The 27,188-nt window shown below is 36.3% G+C and overlaps 1 protein-coding gene across 3 annotated transcripts in view; it reads right to left on the bottom strand.

The window, feature by feature from the left end:
- The window catches only part of NKAIN2 (sodium/potassium transporting ATPase interacting 2), a 515,911-nt gene that overhangs the window by 260,117 nt on the left and 228,606 nt on the right, over nt 1-27,188 (bottom strand). For 2 of the 3 annotated variants that reach the window (XM_064413060.1, XM_064413061.1), the window contains exon 2: nt 23,183-23,320. The exons of the other annotated variant lie outside the window; for it this stretch is intronic. In XM_064413060.1, coding sequence (XP_064269130.1) covers nt 23,183-23,320 — 138 coding nt within the window. The remainder of the gene's footprint in view (nt 1-23,182; nt 23,321-27,188) is intronic. 3 annotated transcript variants of the gene reach the window in all.

Below are 27,188 nucleotides of genomic sequence, written 5' to 3'. Positions count from 1 at the left end.
CTAAACACTTTCCTGTCTCACCCAGCCTCAGATCACACTTGCCTGGAGGTGCATGGATGAGGAGAAAAGGATAATTAGTGGACCCTGGTACTCTGCTGAGCTCTCACACTTGCAGTGTCTTTGGCTGACTTAATTCTGTAGCCACCTTGGCTACTCCCAGTTTAAGTGAGAACCTGCTGCCATGGTGACATTCCCATGGCACTCATTTTTGAACAAAATTCTCCAGAAAGAAGAGGAAGCTGCATAAAAGGCTGCTGTGTAGCCTCAAATTCTAACTTACATTCCTTATTTTCCCCAGCACTGCTTTAATTGTGTTGAAGATTTTGCCTACTGAACATGTATTAGGAAGCAATGAAGTGGCTCTTTTTCTAGGTACCCCATGGGATATACCTGCAGAACATTCAAACTACAAAAAAGAGAGAAGGTGTCAAGTGCAGATTGCAGATGTAATCCCCTAACTTTCAGTGAAAAGAGTGTTGGTCTGTAGAATTGTTTTCATTCAGCAGGAATTTCTGTCTTAATATCTTATTTTGCTGTGGAAAATAAATGACTGCTATATATATAAATATGCAGAAATTAGGCCTTATAAAGCCTCCAGTGAAACATTTTTATGATGAAAGAAATATATGGGAACATCTACCTAAACAGAGAAAAGTCCTGAATCTTTGACTTAAAGAAACATGTTAGTCCCCTAAATTCTTCATTCTTGCATGAATTGCAGTGCTAAGAATTCTTCCTCAAAATAATATGTAGACAGCATGTATAAATCACTGATATGAGAGATCAAGTGAAAAGATCTGTTTGATGTGGCAAGCTCCTTTCCTTATGTTTTTTGAGACCCAACCTTGTGGATCCAATGTAGCAATAAAGGAATTGCAGGAATTAAATGGAAAGAGATAATATATTGTCCAGCAAATTTGAAAATTTTTATATAGATAGTTTGGCACCTTTGTTTTCTACATGTTAGAAAGCAATTAAGAAATGGATGTTAAATTGGATAGGTAAAGTATAGAATTATGGCTAATTTTATCATTTTATATTAATTCTAAGCAGAAGACAAGGCGTGGGTTCATTTAGTTTCACTAACTGGAAGACACCAAGACTAACAGCTACATAGCTATATTTTGAAAAAAATATCACAAGGGTTGTGGCATTTTCACAGATTAACACTTATTAAAGAACAGTTTTATGAAAACCAGCCTTGATTATATATAAATAAATAAATATGTATATAAATTCTGCTTCATTGCAATGCTATCCTCCCTTTCATTAATGTGATTTAAAGAAAAGGATGAAAAAAAATTGTATATATGAAGCTCCTAGTTCATTGTTATTTATAAGGATATTTTTGGTTTAGTTCAGTTTCATTTTAAATGATATGACAAAGAGAGTGCAAATATAAAGAGAAAGGACTCCAAACATCACCTGTGCAGTGAGTACTATTCATATATCAGCCTAACACTTTTTCTTTCCAACACTGAGTTTACAACTGGTTTTTAATTTTTTTATTCTGTTGTCAGACACGATGTTGAAATATTTTTTAGTTTGTTTTTAGCTTTGCTGTACTCCAAGAATAATTTTACACTTGTCAGTTGCTTCTGGCATATTTAGAGATTTCCCAGTAGTATGAGATTTCCTGCTTTGTGTTGCTATCCTAAGAAAGATCAGGTAAGCAGTCTTCAATGTTCTCCCTGTCTTAGTAACTACTTATTTTCATTTGTATTTTTTTATTCCCATAATGATGCCTTCTAATTTTCTTCTTGTAATTTCCTTATCAAAAAAAACCCAACAATCACCACCCCCAAAAGCCTACAGTTTTATCTTTAAACTTCTGTTTCTTTGTGACAAAGTATGTGAGAAGATTTGATGGCTTTAATGACTCATTTTCAAGCACAAGAACTAGAAAAAAAATGTTGCCGTATTTTTGAAGACGCTCCATAAATTAAAAAGAAAAAAAAGCAAACAACCAAACAACAACCTCAGCATCATCTTGTTATGATTCCTGGCAGAAATTCTTCAAGCTTTTTCTAAAGACAGTGAAGCTTCAAATGATGATGATGGTTTCTACCTTCATAACAGGACCCTTGTGTTTTCACCACCCACACAAGCATTCACTTGTTTTGTTTAATTTCTTGTTGCCCAGTATTTTCCCTTTTGCCACCCAAATGCATTAATGATAAAACCTGACTCACAGTTCACTGGTTTCATAAGGTAAAAATCAGAGACACAATGCTGCAATTTATTGTGACTTCTCTGCAAAGTTCTCATTTCTTAATGACCCATTAGTGGAGTTGCTGTGGAACTGTTTACTTGTTTACACTCTCTCTCTCTCTCCCTGTGCCATACGTCACTCCTGAGTGTCCATTTGTGTTTCCCCTTCAGCAAACTCCACACAGCACAAAATTTAACAGTACATTTTTCTATGTGAAAAGTAGAAAAACATTAAGCTGGCACTGAAAACATTTACACAGCATGCTCAGGAATTCCACATGGGATCCAAAATGTAGGTCCAAGTCTATATAGATTTAAAGAGGACAAATCAAAGATTTCTTAACCATTTCTCTTCTATGACAGGATCAAACAGCTCAGTTAATAGCAGTAAATAAAGGAATTCTGGGGTCATCATCAGGTAACATCTATTGCATGGGCAAGGATCCTCTACAATTTTTGTTACTGAATGCTTTAAACTAGATTTAAACTCCACTTGAAAATACATGTAAATATAATTTATTAACTTCAAGCAAAGTCCATTGGAATCATTGGAACTTAAGTACACAGCATCAGATAGCTGGCAGAACAAAATGCAATGATAAATGTTATACTATTGAAGAATGAACTTTGGGTTTTGGTTTTATTAAATTCAGTGGCTAAGAGACACGACATATGAAAACTTAATTATTTTACTAGTGTTCGTAATGATGTTATGAAACCTCCTCTATTAAAAAAGATGTAATAAGAAGCAAACAGAAAAGAAACAAAACAAGAACAAAGAAAAATATATATTAAGAATCTTCCTAAAGCAGCAGATTTTGCTGGAAGAAAGATGTTATGCTTGTATCTATATATTTCTTTTTCCAAAATATGACCTAATTTTCACAGTTTTAAAATGCTGATAATGTGAAATATTTGTGAAGCACTTAGAAACTACAGCATTGAGTGCTATAAAAATACCTGTTTTGATCAGATTATATGTGGCAGACAGGCCAAAGATTCTGTCATGGAAAATTTACATACATTACTATTGGAACTAATCCACTCTTCCACCTATTGGCCTAGGATGAGCTACCTGTCAGGTTATAATGCAGATGCTAACACACATGTCAATTACAGTATGCTCGTGGCTGTTCAGAGTATAAAAAAAACCATGACTTAGTTTTTAATGCTATCAAGTTGCCTCTTTCCATAATAATTAAATTCATGTAACAAAAATATAAAGCAAGTCCTGAACTAAATTCTGCACCTGCAATATAATGAGATTTTTGAGAGGGAGGAAGGTGTTGACAAAATATATATTATTTTTTTTCAGGCTCTAATACAAGTACTCCTCCAGTTATGCTGCTAATTTAGTGGTGGTGGTGTTATTTCCTTTCATTTACCATGGGGAAAAACCTCCTTCTTATCAGCATTACTTTTAGCCCTTAACAACAAATTCTTAGCTAGTACATTCACTTAAGTTCCAGTGAAAGCAATAGCTTCCCATGTATTTACACCAGGGCTATAATCCAGACAAGGATTTTAAATCCTTGTGTCTGCTGGCCTGTGATAACTATGTCATCTCTTTATGACATCCTGTATCTGATACAGGCTAGACATTTAATAACGTGTATGCCATCTAACATGTCATCTTGTTAGAAAAGGAGACAAAGCTGTAAAGACGCTTATCTGCAAGCTCTTATTTTTAAGATAATCAATAAACTCTTCCATAATAATTATACCACAGCAGGCTTCAAACAGCAGACACTGGACAGAGTCACAGTGATCCCACTCTGTTCCCCAGGCAAATGAGGTAAAACTTCAGAGGGACTCTCGTGCCCTTACAATCACAGAAAGAAACCAGACAGGGAACATCAGAGTCTGAGACCTTTCCGCAGTTACGACTCGAATCCCCTGTGCTGAGCCTCTGCTTGCCAATGCTTTACTCTTCTATTCCAGCAGCATCTTCCAGCATGCTGAGACTGTGCATGAGGTGATGCTCCTGCACCCAGAGTCTCCAGGGAGTTTGACAGTCACAAGAAACCATAAAAAAAATCCAGTCTCCCCTAGTGCATGGTCATTAGGTGGTAGGATCTAAATGGGGAATCCATTTGAAAAATGGCAGCCTGGTATACACCTGCCAGAAAACACAGGTGTTTCCCTCATTCATTTGTCTCTGTGATTGCTATGTTCTCTCACTTTTAACTTCTCTCTCCGGGTGACTATCTTATCCCACTATTGCTGTATTTATACACTGCTTAAAACAGAGCACCTTCTTGGTTAGTGCTTAGAATTTACTGCAACAAAAGTGATTAATAATGATATTAACAGGAGCAGCTTTACAAACCATGCATTTTACTGTGTGATAATTCAAATCCCAGCATTCTGACAAGAAAGCTTAGTTAAACTAAAAGGTGTGAAATTAGTCTGCAATTTTCCACAGAACATATAATTTATAACTCACATAAGTAGGTGATAATGCTCAGAAACGTCTTTTAAAAATTGCAAATGCATAGAAACAAAATTTTGTACGCTGGACGTTTTTACATCACAATTAATCAAAAGGTACTTTTGTAAATATATTCTACATACTCGTATAAGACAATTTCTTGATACGTTGGCTGCTGGATACCAAACTTGACAGTAATACTTTATTCCTCTCTGTAGTTTTGGCGAAGATAGTACCTAGTTCTGTTGTTCAGGTTCTTACAGAACTCACATGAAACAAAGCTGCTTTACTTATGTGAACAATCAATACCGTGAACTAAGAAATATTCCACATGAATGTAGGATTTGCTTTCAACTTCAACTAATATTCAAATGTACAGGATTATAGTCAATGGATTGTTTTGTCTTTCAGTTTTGAAGTTTTATATTTATTAAGGTCATTTAAAGGAATACTCCCAGGAAGGGAAGACACGCAGAGCAATGTAAATTATTTGATATGTTGCATAAATATTATCAAAGTGGTTTTGCAAGATTGACCAGATATATTGGTTTGGTAAGATATCCTCAAAATTCCTGCTACAAGTGCACATCCTCCATACATCTAAAATGCAAAGTCATCATTCTGTTTATGTGGGTTAGAAACCTCATAGGCAAAAAATCCTCTCACATTGTAGATTTGCATTTAAATTTGATTTTTTTTTAAAAAAAAGAGACGTTATTTTTTCTGTTCTGTGTTAGTTTTATATTAAATTTCAGCAAAAATTCTCTTTTCAGTCAATCATATTGTGGATCAGAATTTATAACCACAATTCTCCAAATGTGGCCATGCTTATCTTCATACCTAAGTAATCCTGCTAAGTTCAGTGTTTTGCTAATAAATAAAAAGGTAAAATGTGCTTAGGTGTATGTAGGATTGATTACTTAGTTGTCTGAATATCTGTTCACTTCAGCAAACATCTCATGACTCCACACAGCTGTCTATTCATAGAAAATTAAAGAACAGGTAGTTCTACTTCAGGTAGAAGTGAAATAAAAAACTTCTAATTAGATCTTGTGTTACCATCAGCACTAACCTTTTTTTTGCTTTTAACATTCTTATTAGCTTGTCACAATACTCATGATACTTGCTAAAGACTGTGGAAACTAATAAAATAGTGATATTCTGTACCCATTTTATTCTTCCAAAAGGGTCTTTAAACGCTTAAAGAAAAAGGTAGAAGTTAATAGTCAAGTAATGCCTGGCATTTTGAGGACTGCAATTTTTACTAGAATCAAATTGAGGTCACATATAATTTAGTTATAGCAAAATTTTCCTCATTTGCTAAAAGCAGAGGCAAATTTTTGGATAAGTGTTTATTCTGGAAGGACATACAGAGAGAAAACTTACAATTGGAGAAGCATTTTAAAATAAGTAGCTAGCCAAACTGCAGCTATTTATTGCTTAAGATGTTCCATGGATTAGTGAAAGGAAAGAAAGAGAATTTCAATTACAAGTGTTATCAGTTATGTATATTAAAAGCTTTCCATTTTCACTAGTGACAACCACAGCATACACACAACTATTGACTAAAAGCCTTTCATAAGAAGTGGATTAATAGCATTTCTCCTTCTGGTAGGTATAAATATTTCATCTATAGCTCAGGAAAGCTTCAAATAGTTAAAACGTTAAAGATGTCATTCTCCATTCTCTTAGCAGGCTACTTCTCAAAGAAGCTTTACAGCAGGGAAGCCTTAGACAGGTGAGAATCAGATTTCACTGCAGCATAGCACACTCATTATATACCTTTCTAAATGTCCCCTTGTCATGTGGTTTTCTTGGATTTGGTAATTAGAAGTATAACTGAAAGCAGCTCACTCTAGCTCCAAAGGGAGACATAGTAAGACAGAACTCAGCATGGCTTTCTTATCAGAGACACACAGAATCATTTATGTGGGAAAAACCTCCAAGATCATTGAGTACAACCTTTGACTGGTCACCATTTTTCAACCAGACCATGGTACTAAGTACCACTCCCAGTTGTTTCTTGAATGCCTCCAGGGAATAGTGACTCCACTACTTCCCTGGGCAGTCTACTCCTATGTTTAACAACCCTTCAAGTGAAGAAATTCTTCCTGACATCCGACTTGAACCTCCCCCTGGTGTAGCTTGAGGCCATGTCCTCTTGTCATGTCACTAATTGTCTGGAAGAAAATATTGACCCCCACCTTGCCACAACCTCCTTTCAGGCAGCTGAAGAGAGCAATAAAGTCACTCCTGGGTTCCTTTTCTCCAGGATGAACAACCCCAGCTCTCTCAGCTGCTCCTCGTAAGACTTGTGATCCAGACGTTTCATCAGCTCCATTGACCTTCTCTGGACACACTTTGACACCTCAAACTCTTCCTTGAAGTGAGTGCCCCAGAACTGGACATGGTACTGGAGATATGGCCTCTCCAGTGCTGAGTACAGAGAATCAATCACTTCCCTGGTCCTGCTGGCCACAGGCCACACTGTTCTTGATACAAGCCAGGATGTCACTGACCTTCTTGGCAAGTCTCTTATCCAGATCTTATCAAGGTCTTTACCCATCCTGCCATAATCCTATCCATAAAGGTAGGGAGTAACCTTATTTTCACAAGAGTTGGTGCAAACCTCAACCACTTCGAATAATTTGAAAAGGGTTTTTACTTTTGGTATAAAAGATTTAAAAAAAAAAGTAATGTGATTTCCTGTCTATGCTATACTGATTGTCTAACAAGTCCTAACAGGCAGTAGATCTTTGAAGAATATAAATAAATATATTCTACTAAGCCATTAATTTCCATATATAAGTTCTCAAAAAAACCCATTGATAAGTGTAAATGCTTTCTAATAAGTGAGAAGAAATAGTTCCAAGTATCAGTGAAATGAAATAGCAAACTATGCACAAGCATATTAATGAATATTTCTGGCTGTCTCAACACAGTTGTCATTGACATTCAGCACTCAGCACTCACCATGCAGCTTCAAATAGATTACATAAAAACGATGGAGAGACAGATGATAGATTATTTATTGAGAGTCAAGCCCTACAGGAAGAGAGCTAACATTTCTCTGATTTTTGTACTCCCTCAGGATAAAGGTTACACTGTAAAGAAATGGAAAGTGTCCTCCCATTCAACTAATAGCAGGATCCAACTGCCACCAACATGATAGATTTAAATGAAATAGAAAGCAACAAATGCTACAGTTACCTAGTCTAAAACCTCACTCAAAATCCAAACTCAAACTTGCAAACAATTCCCCACAGGATACTTAACACCAAAGCTGCCCTGCTGCTCCCAAAAAAAAAAAAAAACAAACAACAAAACCAACCCTTTCCAATTAGGCAAAATGAAATTTCACATTTGAGGTTTGTTTTCAAGGTGTATTGAAAAAAAAAAAACAAACCAACAAACTAAACTCAAAAAGTGTAAAAACAGAAGTCATCAAGAGACTGGCCTTATAATACAGCAGCAGCCCAGGATATGTAGGAGGAATTCAAAGCCTATAGAGCCTTAGATCTTTTTCTCTCATATCTCAGCTGAACAGTCGTTGCATTGAGTAATTCTACTTTCCCCTACTAGCCTCCCCACATATGTAGATTTAAATTATCGTGGTAGAAAGTAATACCTTGTCAAAACAAATATGTTACCGTGCCAAATTTAAAATGTTATAAAATTAGGCTTCAAGCAATAACAAAACCAAATGAAAAATGCTAGTGAATGAGAGCTATTTTCTTCTGTCATGAGGTAAACTCATGGTTCAATTAGCAAACAAATGCAGCTTGAAGCATTCCTATCTCCACCCAGATTTCATAGAGAGAGACTGATGAAAGCAAATCCTAACCATTAGCATCAATACATTTGATGTGTATTTCACAGTACATTCTGTGAAAATGTACGCTACTGGTAGTAAAAGAAAATTGCAATGTTTGTTGGGCTAAACCTGTGTAGTTGCTAGATGTCAAAGCTGATATGGGATCATCTGAGTTAGTGTTTTGAAAGCACATAAACATACTGAAATATTTTGCCATTTAAATAATGTCAAAATACTTAGGTACTATTAGGCAACTAATTTAAAAATACTGTCTGTCCAACATACTGTTTTCTAATGTACCCCTGGCAATATGTGACTGGAGCACTCTAGATTTCTGATCATAAGACAATATTTTGCAGCTCATCTCATCAGAATTATTTTAATGACCTGAGGAATAAAAAAATCTGAAACTCAAGGAGTCTTAACACTTTGTCCGGAATATATATGTAGAAGTCAAAATTCAGATGTGGAACTGAAGTCAGTTATGTTCAACATGTACAATATGTATTTGAGCCAGACTCAGAGGAAATTAGTGGGGAATAACCGAGTTATAAGAAATAGTAATTATGCCAAAGAGGCAATCAAACAAAAAAACAAACAAACAAACAAACAAACAAACAATCAAAAAAAGCCTAAACCAAATCAAACAAAAAAATTGCTATTCCATTTGGTTTGTAGAGATAAGAAGGAAAACTTGAATTTCCTAAACACAACTGATGCTGAAAGATGATGAAAAACTATGATACTTTATCATAGGAACTTGTAAGAAAGTTCAACGGAGACACAAAAGGCTGATAAGAGGATTAAAAGAAATGGAAAAACAGAAAACAAAAAACTCACAGAGTTGAACCTTGAAATAATAATTTTTACAGATAGGTTAACTACAGCACAGTTTCATAAGCAGCAGAACTGTGTAGACTCCATTTTTGAGAATGGGAAGTGAGTGGAGAATTTACACCACAGCAAAGTCCAGGAGAGCAGAGCTGGCAGAGTATCTCATTATTGCCTGCATTAAGGAGCACAAGATCTAATACAGTGACCTAAGTTATTGAACGGTGACGAGAGAACATCCATTAAATTTTGCAACTACTAAATGAAGGTTTTCTGTAGAGAAACAGGGCCAAGAGTAATACAGTGTAACTAAGTCCATATTCTATTTATTTGATTTTACTCTCAAGATCACTTTGGTGATACACTACTTTAAGGCAATAAAAATAAAAAAGTCATGTATTTCAATGTGTTTCAGTCCTCATGATTTTTAATGCCAGCACTTGGCAGTTTTGTTTCCCAGATGACAGAAAGGGATAAATCTGAGAGTCTCATCATCTCTCCTACTAGTGGAGTGAAGACTAGTTTTATGGGAAAGGCAACATTGTATTTAAAATTCCCAGTCCTTGTCATGCACGAACATTCACAACACTTCCCTGACTTAACCAGAGCTTTTTAGTTTCTACAGACTCTCTGTGATGTGGTTTGTACAGGAATCCTCCTACTATGCAAATTTTTGAAAGTACAGTTGAGTGCAAATCACAGCATATAAGGATCAAAACTTTTTTACCTCATTCTATGATCAGTGCCTGCTTTCAGGCCTTTTGTGACCATAAATAAAACTGGCCATTTTTAGAATCTGTTACTCTAGAACTCAAATATCAAATGGTAAAAAGTCAGTGTCAATAAAGTTGTCAGAGACTTCTCACACAGAACAGCAATGTATTTTAGAAACAGACACATCACAAAAGGCTGCTTATTCACACCATGTCTACACCTATGTGAATTTAACAATGACATCTTTATGAGAGAAAAGCACTGTCAATCACCCTAAGACATGCAGACAAATGCATTAATATTGGTAGTAATTAAATTTATTACAAGGGTAAATCTCTCAAGACAGAAATAGGTTTTAATTTTGCTACAGAATTCAGAGCATTAATATGAAATGAAAAATTGGCTTAATTAGACAACTAAGAAGTGTAGGACCCAAAACCTTTGCACCATTTACGTCACTAAAAATATTTCAAATCTATGAATAGGTATTTCAACAAGACTAAAGACAGGAGAGTGCTTCTTGTTTCAGAAAGTAGAAGTAGTAACTAGGTAAAACAAAACTCATAAATAAAATCAATGATAGGCTTGTTTCAAGATTAAATTTCAAACAGGAATTTTCTCTTCAGGCAGATGCAAAATTAAATATGTAGAGTGCTCAGTGCCATAGGCTATGAATAACTTTTTGGGTTTTTTCTCGCAATAAAACATTTTGAAGATTACCTTAGACCCAGACTAAAAAAGCCAAACTCATTAACAGTGAACTGATAAAATAAATTATGCTAATTTAAAATTAATGATTTTTTTTTCAAATTTATCACCTATTCAAACTATTTAGCAAAGAACACATGGCTGTGATGATTTCGCTTGTTTATGCATCATTTACATAATGCTATCCTTTAACAAAATTTTTATTCAAGGAACAACATATATTCTCCTCCAAAAGATGGTGATTTAATAAACTTGAACACTTCTGTAGATATTTATAATGAGTTCTGCCTTTTTCCAGTTGGACAGTAAACCCATCAGCTAAATGTTTAATTTTGTGAAATGAAAGGAAAAACATTCACTGGTTTCAGAGCACAATCAGCACAGAATCTTTAACTGGCCTACTAGCTGATAAAAAAACAACATGAAACCCAAAATTATTTATGTCTCATTCACACAAAATTGATACTGAAATCAATGAAAATAGCTGCAGAGCTTAATATAATAAATAAATAAATAGAAATCTAACAAACAGGATGATTGAAAATAGTTAAGAAATTACAGCTAGGAACCAGCAGCACTACTGAGCAGCAGCACTATTGGTAGCTCGAACTGGTATAGGGGGAATCATACCATTTAATTGTAGAACTAAAATGTTACTTTACTAGACTTGTATAGAAGTAAAATTTATATTGATATGCAAAATTCCATCCTTAGAGGCATTTAGAATTCAAATCTTACCTGCTGAGTTTATAGCACGTAAAATGCTGCTTCACTATGATCTAACCAATATGACTGTATGTAGCATTAACATCTATGCCTAATATACATAATAACCCATAAAACAAAATGCAAATAAATAGTGCCCTTGACAGCTAAATTATAGAGGTAGGGAGCAACGGAAATTTTGGAACATGCTTAATAATGCATTTTACAACTGTACTCATTGTTTATCCTGCCTTTCAGTGTCATTCAGAAAATGTATCTCTATTGGTAATGTTCTCACAGCAACAGGCAAAACTTGAAAGAAGTACCATGACCTGTTTCTGATGGAGCTTTGGGAGTTGAAAACAATAATGAAAGCACCAAAATTTTTAAAAGGTAAGTACAGATGTGAAGAGAAAAACATCTCTGAAGTTCTGAAATAAAGATTTGTGACAAGTTTTACAAATTATTTTTATGTAAGTTCTTGTTCAGATGGAAAAAAAAAGGCCACATTTGGAATATAACTGAAGAAAAGCATCTCCATCTTCTCTCAGAATTTGGAATGGGGATTTGTAAATGAATAGGGTAGTATAGCTTTGTGTGATTCTCAATGCACCTTTCTTGTAGCATAACCTCAGGGTGACAATGAAGCTCACAAAAAAGAATCAGCCACATTTCCTAGAAAAAAAACCTCTTGAAAAAATTTGAGGGTGGACTCCAGGTACTGTCAGGTCATCCTGTGAGAGATATAAGACAACTATGACTAAAGTCAGCTTCACTCAAATTACTAAGATTTCATAAATCTTAATCAGTTGGCCAGAAGAACTTGGTTTCAGGACAGTACTGGTAAGCAGGGCTGCTCAGACTTCATTTAATTTAAATCTAAAACTTCATTTCAGCTACATGCAGTACAATGCCATTTCAAATATACATGTAGAGATTAGCAACTGAATCAAGGTGAAGAGATTAGAGAGAGACATAGAAGTACAGATGGAGCTGGAATAGAAAGAAGAGCGGCAGCAGAGTTTTTGTTCTGTGATGGTATTCCACAACAAGCCCAGAGACAGGAGCCAGTTACACGGGAGAGGCAGCACAACAGAGGAATGTGAGATTTGAGCAGATAGTTTGGACTAAAGGCAATGTTTCCTGTTTTTTTCTAATGTATATTTCACTTTGTTAAAATATATTAATCCCTTGCAAGAAGCACAAGGGATACCAGTAGCCATTGCAATAGCCACGGAGTCTGAGAAAAGAGTTATCACAAAGCCAGGTTCAGGCATCAGCAACTTCTCCCTTGCTGAAAGAATGTACCAGCTTTGTCTGGGATAGTTTTCGTCAGAGTAGCTGGCATGAAGTTATGTTTTGGATTGGTGGTGAAAACAGTGTTTATAATATAAAGACGCTTTTGTTGCTGAGCAGAGCTTGCAGCCCATCAAGGTCTTTTCTGCCTCTCACCCCGGCCCACCAGCAAGGAGGCTGGGAGTGCACAAGGAGTTGGGAGGGGACACAGCCAGGACAGCCAACCCCAGCTGACCCTGGCCACACTCCATGCCATGTAACATCATGCTCAGTATATGAAATTTGGGGAAGAGAAGAAGAGGGACATGTTTGGAGTGATGATGTTTGTCTTCCCAAATAATTTTTAGGCATGATGGACCCTTGCTTTCCTGGGAAGGATTGAGCTCCTGCCTGTCCATGGGAAGCAGCAAATAAATTTGCTTGCTTTGCTTTCATGTGCAGATTTTGTTTCATCTTTTAAGCTGTCTTCATCACAACCCATGAGTTTTCTGACTTTTACCCTTTCAATTCTCTTCCCCATCCCAGCAGAGGCAAGTCGCTGTATGGGGCACAGCTGACAGCTGGAACAGAAAGATACTGTCCAAAGATTGGTTTTTGAGGTGTTTTTTTTTGTTGTTGTTGTTGTTGTTTTTGTGGTTTTTTTTTTTTGGTTTTTTTTTTTTTTTTTTTTTTTTTTTTGCCTCACAGAAGTATTCCACACTGTTCGGTAGCTGTGATTCCAGTCTTTATTCCTAGACTTTATAGACAGTTTGCAGCATCCCTATGTTTGCAGGATGCACTGGGTAAAACACAGGCTTGTAACTTGAGAAAAATGGATTTACGTGATTATCTGTCACATCCTTTCATCTGATAATGAGAAAATGTCTCAGACCTTTAATGTGTCAGCTCCCACGTTTCAAAGCAGTGTGGAAGAATACTTCCCTACTGCACTAGCACGACACAAGGGCAGGGACATTAAAAGCTCTGTGGTGGACAGATATCTCCATGAATGCATACTATAAACACATAAAATATAAAAAGATAGAGCTATCAGCTTTCAGACAAGCAAATTTCAGCATAACTGATATACAGCAAGTAGAAAAAAATACTAAATAAACAATGTGAAAATCCACAGTAACAAATACAGGTGTAAGTCTAGGAAATACAATGAAACTTGATTATGCTAGATAAAGAGAAATATTCAGCACTGAACTACAGAGGTCATCTTAGAGCGGTGGAAACATTACTTTATCCTTGCTTGATTTTTAATTATGTATAACTGGCCAGAGTTATTGAGTGCTTAAGAGAATTGTAATGCTTTCCACTGCAGTTTAGGTAGAGGAGCAAAATCCATGGATTTAATCTCTAATCTCTTCTAGTTATCTTTTTTAAGACTTCATCAGCTAAGTCATTTATTCTCCATGCTCTTTATAGTATTTAAACCAAATGCTGATTAGACATTATTTTAACAGAAAGGGTTGCTAGTTCTTCTAAAGGGAAAAAATACAATTAAAAAAATGAAGCACAGACCCCACTGTAGAAAAAAAAAAACAAAAAAACCCCACTCGTTATTACAGTGCCAAAACAGAGGATCTATTCTAAAGAAACAAAACTAAATGCAGAGGAACTTCATGTTTTCAACTTTCCATGGTGAGCTCTCTGGTTTGAATGCAAATCAAATATTCATTATATGTTGTTTTCAGTTTTACATGGAACAGTGGTGAATCCCCAGAAAATCATCGTTCTTTTCTGTGGAATGGGAGAGGGAGAGCCATTTTAAATGGCTACTTTTAAAATGTGAACACAATTCATTGTAAGGAAATAAAAGCTCTAGGAAAGGATGAATGTAGCTGAATTCTACACCAGTCAAACCTGTCATGAGACTAATAAGTGTGGACTTAAAAATATCAGTCACTGAACAGGTTCTGCATAACAATTCCTGGGAACCAAAGCTGCACTTAATTATATGATGCAAATTATAATCTTTCCTCTTCTAATAATCAGCATTTTAATCACTTTAAAAAATAGTATTAGCTAAGTGTCTTTAAAAGGACTTTTTATAATTGAAAACTTAAAAAAACACTCTGAAAATTAGTGAAAATCCATTTCAGTCTGAAAGAAAACAAAACTCCATGCAGAACTGTTCAAGTAAATTCTGTACTGGAGCCTTGTCCAGAGGGTCTTTAATAATACTTTCTGAAAATATATCAAATTAATTTTCAGGAATCAGTGGCTCTAAGAATCAAATAGATTCCATGTTCAAATAAGGGAGAAGAGTATATTGTGTTGTTAAAATGTTTGCTTTTTAAAAAGCCTCTTGGAGTCTGGCAGTTTCTCTTTTCTCTTTAGAACTGTTTTCTGACAGCAGGGAACTTCTGAGAAAGTAATGTCCTGCACAAAACTTAGAGGAATTGGAGACTAAGGAGCTCTTATATGGGATCACTTCCTTTTTATGTCTAAACTAGTTCTCTGATCAGCAGGAGGTTTGTGGGTTTTTTTCTTTTTTCCATTGTGCTTTCCTAGGGCTGGCAGATTAACTGTCTGAGTACTCTTTAATGTTCAAAGAATATTTTACACTTTTTAAAGAAGAGCCATCCTTTAAATAATTTCCTTTAGATTAATTATTTGTATCCTCAATGCCTCACACCTAAATAAGTCCCAGTGAAGAGAGCAGATGAAAGCAGTCAAACTTCACCCAGACAATTATAGGGAAAAAAACTCCAACTCTATCCTAAATAATAAGAAAGGCTTAAAATCAAGAGCCAAAAAATGACAGAAAATGCAGAGGAATTTTGTGTAGACTATCTTCTTTCATCAACTTCCGTACAGTCAAGGCAGATGCACTCTGTATAATATTGTGTAGACTATCTTCTTTCATCAACTTCCGTACAGTCAAGGCAGATGCACTCTGTATAATATTATACTGGAAGTGATTCGTGAACATATTTATTCAAGGCTTAGCTGAATCTCCAGGGCTTAAGAACTTGAAATACATTGAGATTTCTTGCAAGTTATCAAAATATATCTAAAAGGAGAGGTCAAAAGCCCAGGGTCATCAAATCTTAAACCAACATTCTGGACTGATTATCAAGAAAAGAACAAGATCATTTTTTTTAAAACCTGTATTTAATACTCCACCAATAAGCTAACAGATAAGAACACAGAATGAATTACTTTTTGAACATTGGAATAGTTAAGCTTTTGTTTGACCAAGTTCTGTACGTGTTAGCCATTAGACTGAAAATCTGGATTAGTGCTATGACACCGCCCAGCCAGCTATTCACAAACTTCTACTCCCTTCACATTCTCCTCCTTTCCCTAAAGCAGGCTAGATTCAGTTACAAAAGTAAACTGCTGAGCCTACCCTTTTAAATATAAATTAAAGTACATTTGAATCCACAGCATACTAAAATCTAGTCTTTTAACACAACAGCAGCCCAAGCATTCTATTAAACAGCATACCTCCCTGTGAATCAAAATCCCTTTCAGCATATGTTGTTCAAAGTCCAAAGGGCAATCTTCTACTTGCATCCCTACTGATTTTTCACAGCATCTCCCAGACGTGAGTGAAACCCTCCAATAAAATAACAGTCAGCCAAGTTTACAAAGGTCATTCGTATGGAGGTAGCATCAGTAGTAAAAGGACAGACTATAAAAAGAATCCCAAACTCTACTCTTCCTTGGCATCCAAATTATCACTAATCTTTTATGAGAATTTTTAAGGGAAAAAAAGTTGCAGTAACGTGCTCTTGCTCCTGGTATTTCTGAACATGGAAATATTTCAGAAAACACTGACAAGGCTTGAGGAAGGACTAACAAAAAGGTGACCAGAATAAAGGATATTTTTTACAAAAAATAGCCCTGACAAACATTTTTATTGAGCAAACATATTAATGAGCAAGCATTCCTCAACCAAAATATTAAGTATAAATTCTGGAATAAAAAGAATGCTAACATGTTGAATACTTATCATGGAAAATGCCAAGGAGAACTTATGCTGCTATTCATGGCATGGAAAGCATTTCAAGAAAACGCCCCTATGCAGAAACTAGCACACCATAAAATCCAGTGCTTCATTGCCATCAATTTATCTGGCATAACAAAAATTAAGCCATGAATGAAGCAAAGCTAATTCAGGGTTGAGGTAGATTCTCCAGCACTGTAAGAGTCTTAATTCACGTTATGGAGCTTTACCAGTCTCCCAAGCATGTTTCTGTAAGGTTTGCTAGCACTCTTTTAAGTTTTCTAGTTTTAGTTTCTATTTTTTCTTTGTCCTCATCCTCTTGGTCACACATTTTGCACTTCAAAGTTTTTATTTACTTTAATGCAATCCTATGCTGCATTCTAGTTTTAGCAACTTACATCTATATTTACTTCATCAGACACAACCTTTCACAGAAATGTTTATTATAGTTAACTATCTCTCCTAACTAGCTATACAAGTGTGCAGTTTCTCCCTTGCTTTGCTTCCTCTTTAATTTGGGAGTTTATAGGGAGCCTAAAGCCATATTCTACTGAAAGTGTTCAAAGAAAACATGTAAATATGGTGCTTAGGGAGGTGGTTCAGTGGTGGGTTTGGACATGTTAGGTTAGTGGTTGGACTCAATGATAATACAGGTAATTTCCAATCTTAATGATTCTATCATTCATTGGTTTTTCATAAAGATGAGGATTAGCAAAAAATGCTTGTTTCTTGATATTTCCTGAGGCACAGTGACCACTAATATTTTAGTTGCTGTTAGTGGATGACTAGATATAATTCTGTTTTTAAAAACTCATCTGGTTTTCTTTCAGCTGAAGAAGAACCTATTTACATACCTAATTTTTAATCAACAGCCCCAAAATAAGATAAGTAAGCATTGAGGAACTATTTTGTTAAAATTTCACCTGAGCATTTGTTCTATCCACATGTAGGTAAAGCTTTCCATAATGGCCTCTTTGTGGGGTTGCTATCACATCCTCAATCTTGCATCATTTGTGTTTTCTGAATCTTTTTGATTTTCCTAATTGAAAATGTAATGGTAGTGCTTATGATATAGCCACTTGAAGCTAATGGATGACGACCTTCCCTTGTCCTTCCCAAGTATAAGAACATCTTAATACACATGCAGTTCTCAAATCAAAAGCTGTTCTGTCCTCCCTGTTTAAGGCACATGTGAAGTTTAATCCTAGAATTCTATGAAATCTGGGGAAATTACTAGTCTGTTGTCATCATCTTTCATTGCTTATCCCTGAGATAACTCGTTTGTTTGTTTGGCTTTAACTTTTTTATTGGGTAGGTGCATATTTGGATTACTCCTGACATTTTAGTAATTAAGTTTTCACTGATACAGATTTTCTTAATAACATGGAAATATAACTGTGGTCACACACTTCCTGGTTGATCTGGCTTGTAAGTACGAAAATATAAATCACCTTGCATCACACTATTTTCTACCTGAGTGAAACAAAGAAATACTAAAAATTTTTATACTGAGAATAGTATGGATAATGAAAAATGTTTCATACGAGTACCATTTCCAGTTTTAAGTGGATTTACTTCCGTTTTCTTCAGCTTGCTTTCTAGGTCACATTCAGCAAAGACTTTAGTAAATAGAGTGACAGAATACCCTAAAATTTAATAATTGTGTTGCTGAAATGAGTGATAGTTGCACAAATTTGTTTTTTCAAGCCCATTTGTGCCAGAAATACAAGTCTAAGGGGCTGGTCTTCTCTGAAATATAGTAGATATAACAGCTAACTCTTCTCTTACATTAAAAATAAAATTATCAGAAACCTATGTGAGTAATATAAATAATTTATTCATTAACTAAATACATGGAAATACAGAAATGAATATATAGGTATGAACACATAAGGGACAGAGACAAGACAGAGGTGTTTATGCATTCGTTCCCTCTGTCTGCAACATGGAGGATGGGTCAAGAGGGTCTCAGTGCCCTGAGCTGGAGAACCATGCCTGTGAGAATGAATAACTCCCAATTGATCCTGAACTTTTGTGGGATCTGCTGCTCCAGCTGGATCCTTACAAATCTATGGGGCCTGATGAAATTAATCCAGATTCCTCAAAGAGCTAGCTGATGACACCGCAAAGCCTCTCTGGATGATTTCTGAGTAGTCTTGGGAATCCAGAGAGGTTGACTTCCTGTTGACTGGAAGCCAGCTAACATTGTCCCAGTTTTCAAAATGGCAAGAAGGAGGACCCTGGAAACGGGATACTACGTGTCAGTCTCACTTCAGTGTCTGGTAAAATCATGGAAAATATTATTCTGGGAAATATTGAAAAATGCTTGGAGGACAACGCAGTCATCAGTCACAGTCAGCATGGCTTCATGAAGGGAAAATCCTGCTTATCAAACCTTATTTCCTTCTACAACAGGGTAACCCACCTTGTTGATCTAAAAATACAAGGTAATTTATTCTTTTTGGACTCCAGCAAAGCTGTCTCCCACAGCAACATTCTGGACAAAGCATCCAGTTCACAGCTAGATAACTGTGTTTTGTGATGGGTGAGCAACATGAGCTGGGCACAATGGATTATAGTCAATGGGGTGACATCAGGCTAGTGTCCTGTCACTAGTGGGGTTCCGTAGGGCTCCATACTCAGCTCTGTGCTCTTCAATATCTTCATTTATGACTTCGGTGAAGGACTCAAAGGAATACTAAGTATGTTTGGCAAGGACACCAAATTGGGAGAAGCCATCAACTCCCTCAAGGGCAGAGAGGTCCTTCAGAGAGACTTTGACTAATTAGAGAGATGAGCAATCATCATCATATGAAATTTAACAAGTGCAAGTGCCAGATTCAGCACTTGGAATGGGGCAACCCTGGTTTTTATAAATTGGGGTATGAGAGGCTGGAGAGCAGTCCCATGGAAAGGGACCTGGGGGTCCTGGTCAGTGGCAAGTTGAACATTAGTCAGGAGCATCCTGGAAGCCAGGAGGGCCAAGCATGTCCTGGGGTGCATCAGGCTCAGCATCACCAGCCAGGCAAGAGAGGGGATTGTCCTGCTCTGCTCTGCACTGGGGCAGCCTCACCTTCAACCCTAAGAGCAGTTTTGGGCAGCACAATATAAAAGAGACTTTGCGTTATTAAAGAACATCCAAAGAAGTGATAGAAGGATGGGGAAGAGTCTGGAGCCCCTTATGAAGAGGGGCTGAGGTCACTCGGTTTGTTCAGCCTGGAAAAGAGGAACCTGAGGGGAGACCTCATTTTGGTTTTCAACATCCTCACAAGGGGAAGTGGAGAGATAGGCACTGACCTCTTCTCTCTGGTGACCTGTGACAGGACTTAATGAAATGGCATAAAGCTGAGACAGGTGAAGTTCAGGCTGGATATCAGAGAAAGGTTTTTCATGCACAGGGTGGTTGAGCACTGGAACCGGCTCCCCAGGGAAGTGGTCACAGCACCAGCCTGTCTGAGCTCAGGAAGCATTTGGACAATGCTCTCAGGCACATGGTATGAGTCTTGGGGTGTCTTGTGCAGGGCCAGAAATTGAACTCAATGATCCTGATAAGTTCGTTCCAACTCAGCACATTCTATGGTTCTATGATTCTAAGAACAACAGAAAAAAATATTTCCATTCATTTTTATCCATGCCAAACTACTGAATCAAGGAAGAAACTGAAGAATATTATTATGTGTGCTTGAACGAACTTGAACAAACAAATCATCTTTCCAATAGCTCAGCTTGAAACAGAATCAGAATCTTGATTCACAGCCTCCTGTGACAGCCACCAGAGAGAGCTACTACTAAAATGTTCAAGGTCATTTACTTAATTGTACTTACAATATTATTGGGCATTAGCTCAAAATGATTATGCAGAAAATTATTGCTTATGTTCCCAAATTATCATTTGCTCTGAAATGTTGTGTAGAGCAGAGAAGTAATGTCTGTGTGCCTCCTTCTATAAATAAATGTCTACATTAAGTACAGTTTGTCTCAGAATGGAAAAGTACTTCCTAAGAAAACCTTTTACAGAGAGCAGATTCAGGTAGGAGTCTGACTTCACAGACTTAGAAATTTTGTGTCTTGCAGACTGACAAGAATGCACAATGACCATTCTATTTGATTTCATCATCTAATTTCTGTGCTGAGCTTGTGTACGCACATGTTCTTATTATAAATAAAACCATTATCTGGAACATAAATCAAATAATGTCAATAAGGGGTATTAATACCAGAACTCACTTATTAAAAATGTTAAACATAAGAATCCTTTTATTTTAAATAACTGTTTTATCTGAAAATTGGTTCTTTTAACAAGATTTAGCAAAACAGTCTTCTGAAATATTTTCTCACCAAAAATCCTGGCCAAATAATTCACCATATGGAGACTGTCTTACTGTCTTTAAAATTCGCAAAGGTAGCTCAGAGGCTTTACAATTTCCTATGGCATGATTACAGTTGTTGGATAGTATCCTGGTATGTACATATGGAAGATGAACTGCTGCACATTTTCACATACTACTTTAAATATTTTTTTTAAAAAAGGAAGATAATAAATTTCAATTTACAACAGAAATATTCCAAACCTGAATTGGTAGAGTCAGGGCTACTTGTCATATAAGACATTAAGTAGGTCCCACTAGGTGTGTTGAGCAATTGACCATGTTTAATCTTTAAAAAGACGTAGATTAACTCAACTGTGTTCTCTAGGGCCTAATGGTTTTGCAGACTGATGATGCTGCAAGAAACTCAGACATAAGGTAATTGCCTCTTCCTCTTTGTTTTTTGGGGTTTTTTTCACATGTATATCACCAGTTACATATTAAGTAATGTACTACTAATAATCTGTCCTTTTCTCACAGACTTAATGTGACCAGGCATAAGTTTGTAAGGGACATTTTAAAAGCCTTTAATCCCCTGCCATTGGCATGGATATTTTTCTCTAGATTAGATTTTTCAAAGTCCTATCCAACATGGCCTTGAACACTTCCAAGGATGGGGCATACATAAATTCTCTGGCTGATGTGTTCCAGTGTCTTGCCAGCCTCATTGTAAACATTTTCTTCCTTATGTTCAATTTAACCCTGCCTTCTTTCAGTTTAAACCTATTGTTCCTTTTTCTGTCACTACAGGCCCTGGTGAAAAGACCTTCTCTGTCTTTCTTTCTTTCAAATATATTAAATTGTGTGCTGGCATGAAGGCATCACACATGTGGATACAAATTTTTTGGCTACAGGCGATCACAGAGACAGAAACACAGACACAAATGTCAATGTATTTTTCCTGGCATCACAGTAATGCAATATGGAAGGTAGCACAGGGGTAAGAGCAAAATATTTCTATATTCTGAGTGACTGCTGGTGTATGAGGGAACAATTAAGAGAGACTTTGCAGAAGAGGGTACAGATTCAGTGGAGTTAACAGAGAAAAGGGGTAAAGGCTTTAAACTGAAAGAGTAAACTGACTACAGGTTTAGATTGGATATTAGGAAATCTTCACTGAGAGGCTGGTGAGACACTAGAACACGTTGCCCAGAGAAGCTGTAGATGCCCCATTCCCAGAAGGGCTCAAGAGCAGGTTGGAGTGGAGTTCAAAACAATCTGGTCTACTGAAAGGTCCCCCTGCCAGGCTGGAACCAGGTGATTTTTAAGCTTGCTTCCAAAGCAAACCATTCTATCATTTTAAGATCCCCTTGTTTTCATCTGACATGAAAATATGGTTGTGTATGGGAAAATATTTCAGCTCCTGTCTCTCAAATGTATATAAGCTTTACATGAATTAATAGTCAATTTTGACAGTAATATTGTTATGAAAATGGAACAAAATTATTCTGAATGATGGTTTTCAGAGTTGCTGTTATTCTTTCTTTGTAGAAGTACAAATGGCAAAAACCCCACAAACCCAGAGTATGAAAAGAGGATTTAATTAATACTGCATTGTGCCAAAGAGCACAGACATACTAAGTCTGTGTATAAGGGGTAGCTGAATAAGGAAAGAAATGGATTTAAAATATTAATTAAGGTCCAAATCCTTATTTTCATACTGGAGCCCTCAGTCCATTATTTCTTACCGTAACATCATATCTCACTTTCAGGTTGGATTATAAATTCTAGGAGGAATGTACATAACAGATAAGCACTCTAGCAACAGAAGTTAGTAACAATAATGAGTACCTTTAATGAATCATGCCTCTGTTGGGGAGGTCCAATGTATCTAGGAAAGTTATGGCTAACATTTAGAGTAGCTCTAAATTCCCCTAATACTGAAGATGTTGTAATTCCTTAAGCTGACTCCACTTGAAAGTTCATATTGTCATGCACTTAATGACCATATTGACTTTTAAATTTTGGAGACTGTTACCAGTTGATTGTTGCAGGTGTCCCAAAAGCACAGTAAGTAAATGTAAAAATGTTACAGAAGCAAATTAAACCAAGATAAGATTTCTATTTGCTTTAACAACGATGCAGTTTGGAGTGCTTTTCTGTTTGTTTGTCTTTTTTTTCCACATGCACATCAAAGTAAGTAAATGAAATTAAATACTCACTCCTGTTATGTAACGAGGTCTATACTGGATGGTTCCAAATAAGCCAAGTATGACTATAATAATGTGTATAAAATTTGCGAGGATGGGTGCCCACTGATAACCAAGGAAGTCAAATATCTGCCTCTCGAGCACAGAAACCTATGATTAAAAAGCAAAAGCATGAATAGATTAGAACAAACCAGAAAACATATATAAAGGTATTTCCCTTTCCCATATCCAAGACATTTGCTCTGAGTTAAAAAATACTTGTCAGCAGTAAAATGAGTTTGAAATGCTACAACTTCTAGTTTCAATGAAAGCTGCACTTCGCACTGGTTACTGAGTTATATCCTACTAAGATACAAACCTGTTCACCTGGAATGGTATGTTTGCAGGAGAAGAAACACAAATCACTCTTATATACAACAGCAAATGTTTTAGGGTGTCAGTGCTTTTATCAGTGTTTTTATTGCAATGTTTTAGGGTATCAGGGCTGAAAAGATGTCATAGGTTTACGACGTCTTCTCAGCTACATTGTTTCCATTTACAACACCATCCTTTAGCCTGGTCCTGTCTCTTCCACGATTTCACTGCATTTTGATTTTTATCTCTTCTCTCTACCCCAGCTATTCTGTCAGTGGGTTTTTACCTGTAACCAAATACATAGAACTTCTTGACCTGGTTCTACTGATAATGGTTCTAGTTTACTTTCTTCCAGATGTCAGAAACATCAGCTGAAGTCTAAACTTCCCCAAGACTCTAGATAAATAATATTAAAAATCAATTAAGAAACAATCCCAGGCTGATGTTTACTGTTTATAAGCAATATCATTCCAAACAGACATTAGAAAAAAATGCCTTCCTAACAGTACCGGTAGAAATAATTCCACAATTCCAACAGTAGATGTCCCTTAACTGCTGTTCTAACATTATGTAAAAATACAGTACTGTAGCCCAACCCATAGATAGAATGGCATGTTTTGACAAAAATAATATTTATGTTAATATTAGAAGGCAATGTAATGGTGAAGTGAATTTAGACAGAAAGATCAGGGAGTTTCTTTTACAGCATTCCAACAATTTCACTAACTGGAATGGTGAATTGATAAACTTCATGAAAATGTGAATAATGAAAATAAAATTTAAAAATGAAATTATTATTATTAATAATTAAAACAACAGCAATTTAGACACCACACACATGAGAAAGAGAAAGAGAAAGATAAAGAGAAAGAGAAAGAGAAAGAGAAAGAGAAAGAGAAAGAGAAAGAGAAAGAGAAAGAGAAAGAAAGAGAGGAAGAGAAAGAAAAAAGAGCAGGTGGTTGTTTCTTGATTAATTTTCACTAAATAACAGGTGATTATTTACTGATTTTATGTTATGCTGTGTATGAACTGAATTATGTTTATGTGCCAACCACTCTGTTAATGTAAAAAAATAACACCTTTTGAGATCAAGTACTAAATGAGTAATTAACTACTGCTTTTGTATGGTACAGCTATGGAAGAATTTTTCAATTTTCATGTCACAGTCCACTATCACATGAACACTTTCTTTTTGAAATTAAATAAGAAAACTTTTCATTAAAAGACAGCCTACATTCACATCAGCATTGCAAATATAAAAAAGACTGTTAATTATATGCTATGTACTGACACTTGTTGAACTTTGAGATGGAGACTGCCAAAATAATCCTGGGAAAGTTTGCCAGCCATGTAATTTCAAATTTGAGTGTTCAGGTTTCATTTCAAACATTGATTTTCTTTTTTCAACAAAGAGTCCTTTCACCCAATGCATCCTTCTTATAATCAGTCTTAGTATTTTGACTACCATTTTATTTTACATATTTATTGAAAAAAATTATGTTCCTACATTATCCAAAATCTTTCTGAACTATTTGTGCCATCATACAACTCTGCCTAGCAGAGGAAAGTCACAGAAGAGTTCCCAGAATCCCAAGACGTGTCTAATGGTGACAATGGGATGAAGAAATAAAGAAGAAATAAAACTAAGATCAAGCTGTATTAGGAACTTCATGAAAACTCAGATTGTCTATCCTTCTAAGTTAATCATTAAGAAATATTTCCTTGACTACAGACACAGTAATTTACATTAAAAAAAGGCCAACATGTGGCATGAAGCAGTATTACATAGGCCAGTGTGAAGTCTATTAGGTGTATCAGCAAAAGACCTGTTACTCCTAGGTGCTGTTAAACAGGTAACAAAGGGAAAATGCTCCATATGAGCACAGAGCTCTTATTTTCATCAGATAAACAAAGAGCAAATGAAAATAGCAAGGCAGTAGCAAAAAGAGTATAGACTGTACACTAGACTGCTTCTAGTTTAGTAACAGTAGAGATCCAGCAAGCACAAACAATACATAGGAAGATGCAAATCATTCAAACAGCAGGAGATCATCCAGTTAAGTATGCCAATTATAGAGGAAAATTGCAGCATGCTAGTTAATTGTATAAAAAGCAGAAAACCTCATATCCCTGACACAACTTCTAGTCAAAAATGAAACTGTGCTACCATGCATCAACATGTTTTGTTTGCTTGGTGAAATATGCAGTTCCACCAAAACTTGCATATGGTATGCATTGAATAATTGGTTATTCTGTGAGAATGTTTCCTTTTTTATACACCAATGTGCTCTTTCGTTTTTTCCCGTTACTAGCAATTCCTTCCAAGCAGTCACTCTCACCTTTTGTGGTTATGTTGAATTTGGGGTGAGTAAATACCAGAGAGCAGGGCACACAAGGCAGGGGCTAAATACAGAAGAAAAAGATGAGTCTGAACCACTTCTGTCCATGTATATCTACCTCTCATTTTCCACAGGCAGAGTTGCTATTAGGTTTTCTCACGTTACTTCAAGAAATCAGCTCTGTGTAGGAGCTGCTGGATATGGGAAATGGCAGCACTCTGGTCAGGTATGCACAGATGAAATGCTGTGGAAATGCAGCTCTTCCTTAGAAGATCACACTGACATGGCAGGTGCGTTGTGGATTTATGAAATGGAAATTACAGGACAGAACTAGATCTTTATTCTCACTTGATTTATGAAATGGAAATTACAGGACAGAACTAGATCTTTATTCTCACTTCCTGAAGAGATGAAGGTGAAGAGAAACTAAAACTTATCTACAAACAGACATAAATATAATAAAGACTATCTACATGAGTTACTTTAAAAAAAATCTCACTGTCTGTGTTTCTAAAAGGAGGAAAGAGGAAAGTAGGACAAAGTAGTAACAAAGACTATTAAAAATAGTATTATGTAGCTTTCTCCTTTTCCACAGATGTCAGAATCATAAGGGATTTCCTTACATAGCAAGAGAAAATACAGATCTGATTTTGAAAGCATTTTATCTCTTTACTTCAAAATTTTTGGTCAAACAACTGCACTTCTTAAATCATACCTGCTAGCATCAAACGTTTAATGATGTTTCAAGGATACTACAGAGAGAAAGGAAAGAACTAACAAAGACGTGGGCAGTGAGGTTTCATGCACCTTCAGCGAGTTTACTGATGACACCAAACTGTGTGGTGCATGGAGGGAAGGGATGTCATCCAGAGGGACCTTGACAGGCTTCAGAGGTCCATTTGTGTGAAACTCATACAGTTCAACAAGACCAAGTGCAAGTTCCTCCACCTGGATTCGGGCAATTCCAAGCCCAAATCCAGGCTGTGCAGAGAACGGATTGAGAGCAGCGCTGGGTGGACAGACTTGGGGTTGTTTGTGGACAAAAAGCAAAACACATGCACTTGCAGCCCAGAAAGCCTGCCCCATCCTAGGATGCATCAAAACCCAGTGTGGCCAGCGGGGTGAGGGAAGGGATTCTGTCCTTCTACTCTGCTCTGGTGAGACTCCAGCTAGAGTGTGGCATCCAGCTCTGGGGTCCTCAATACAAGAAAGATATTGACTGGTTGGAACAAGTCCACTAAGGTCACTAACTTGGTCACAGGGCTCAACACCACTCCTATGATGACAGGCTGAGAGAGTTGGGACTCTTCAGCCTGGAGAAGAGA

The sequence above is a fragment of the Passer domesticus genome, chromosome 3 (genome assembly GCF_036417665.1).
Source record: "Passer domesticus isolate bPasDom1 chromosome 3, bPasDom1.hap1, whole genome shotgun sequence".
Classification (NCBI taxonomy): domain Eukaryota; kingdom Metazoa; phylum Chordata; class Aves; order Passeriformes; family Passeridae; genus Passer; species Passer domesticus.
The sequence above is the reverse complement of the archived record's forward strand: the minus strand, read 5'-3'. Positions and strand labels throughout refer to the sequence as shown.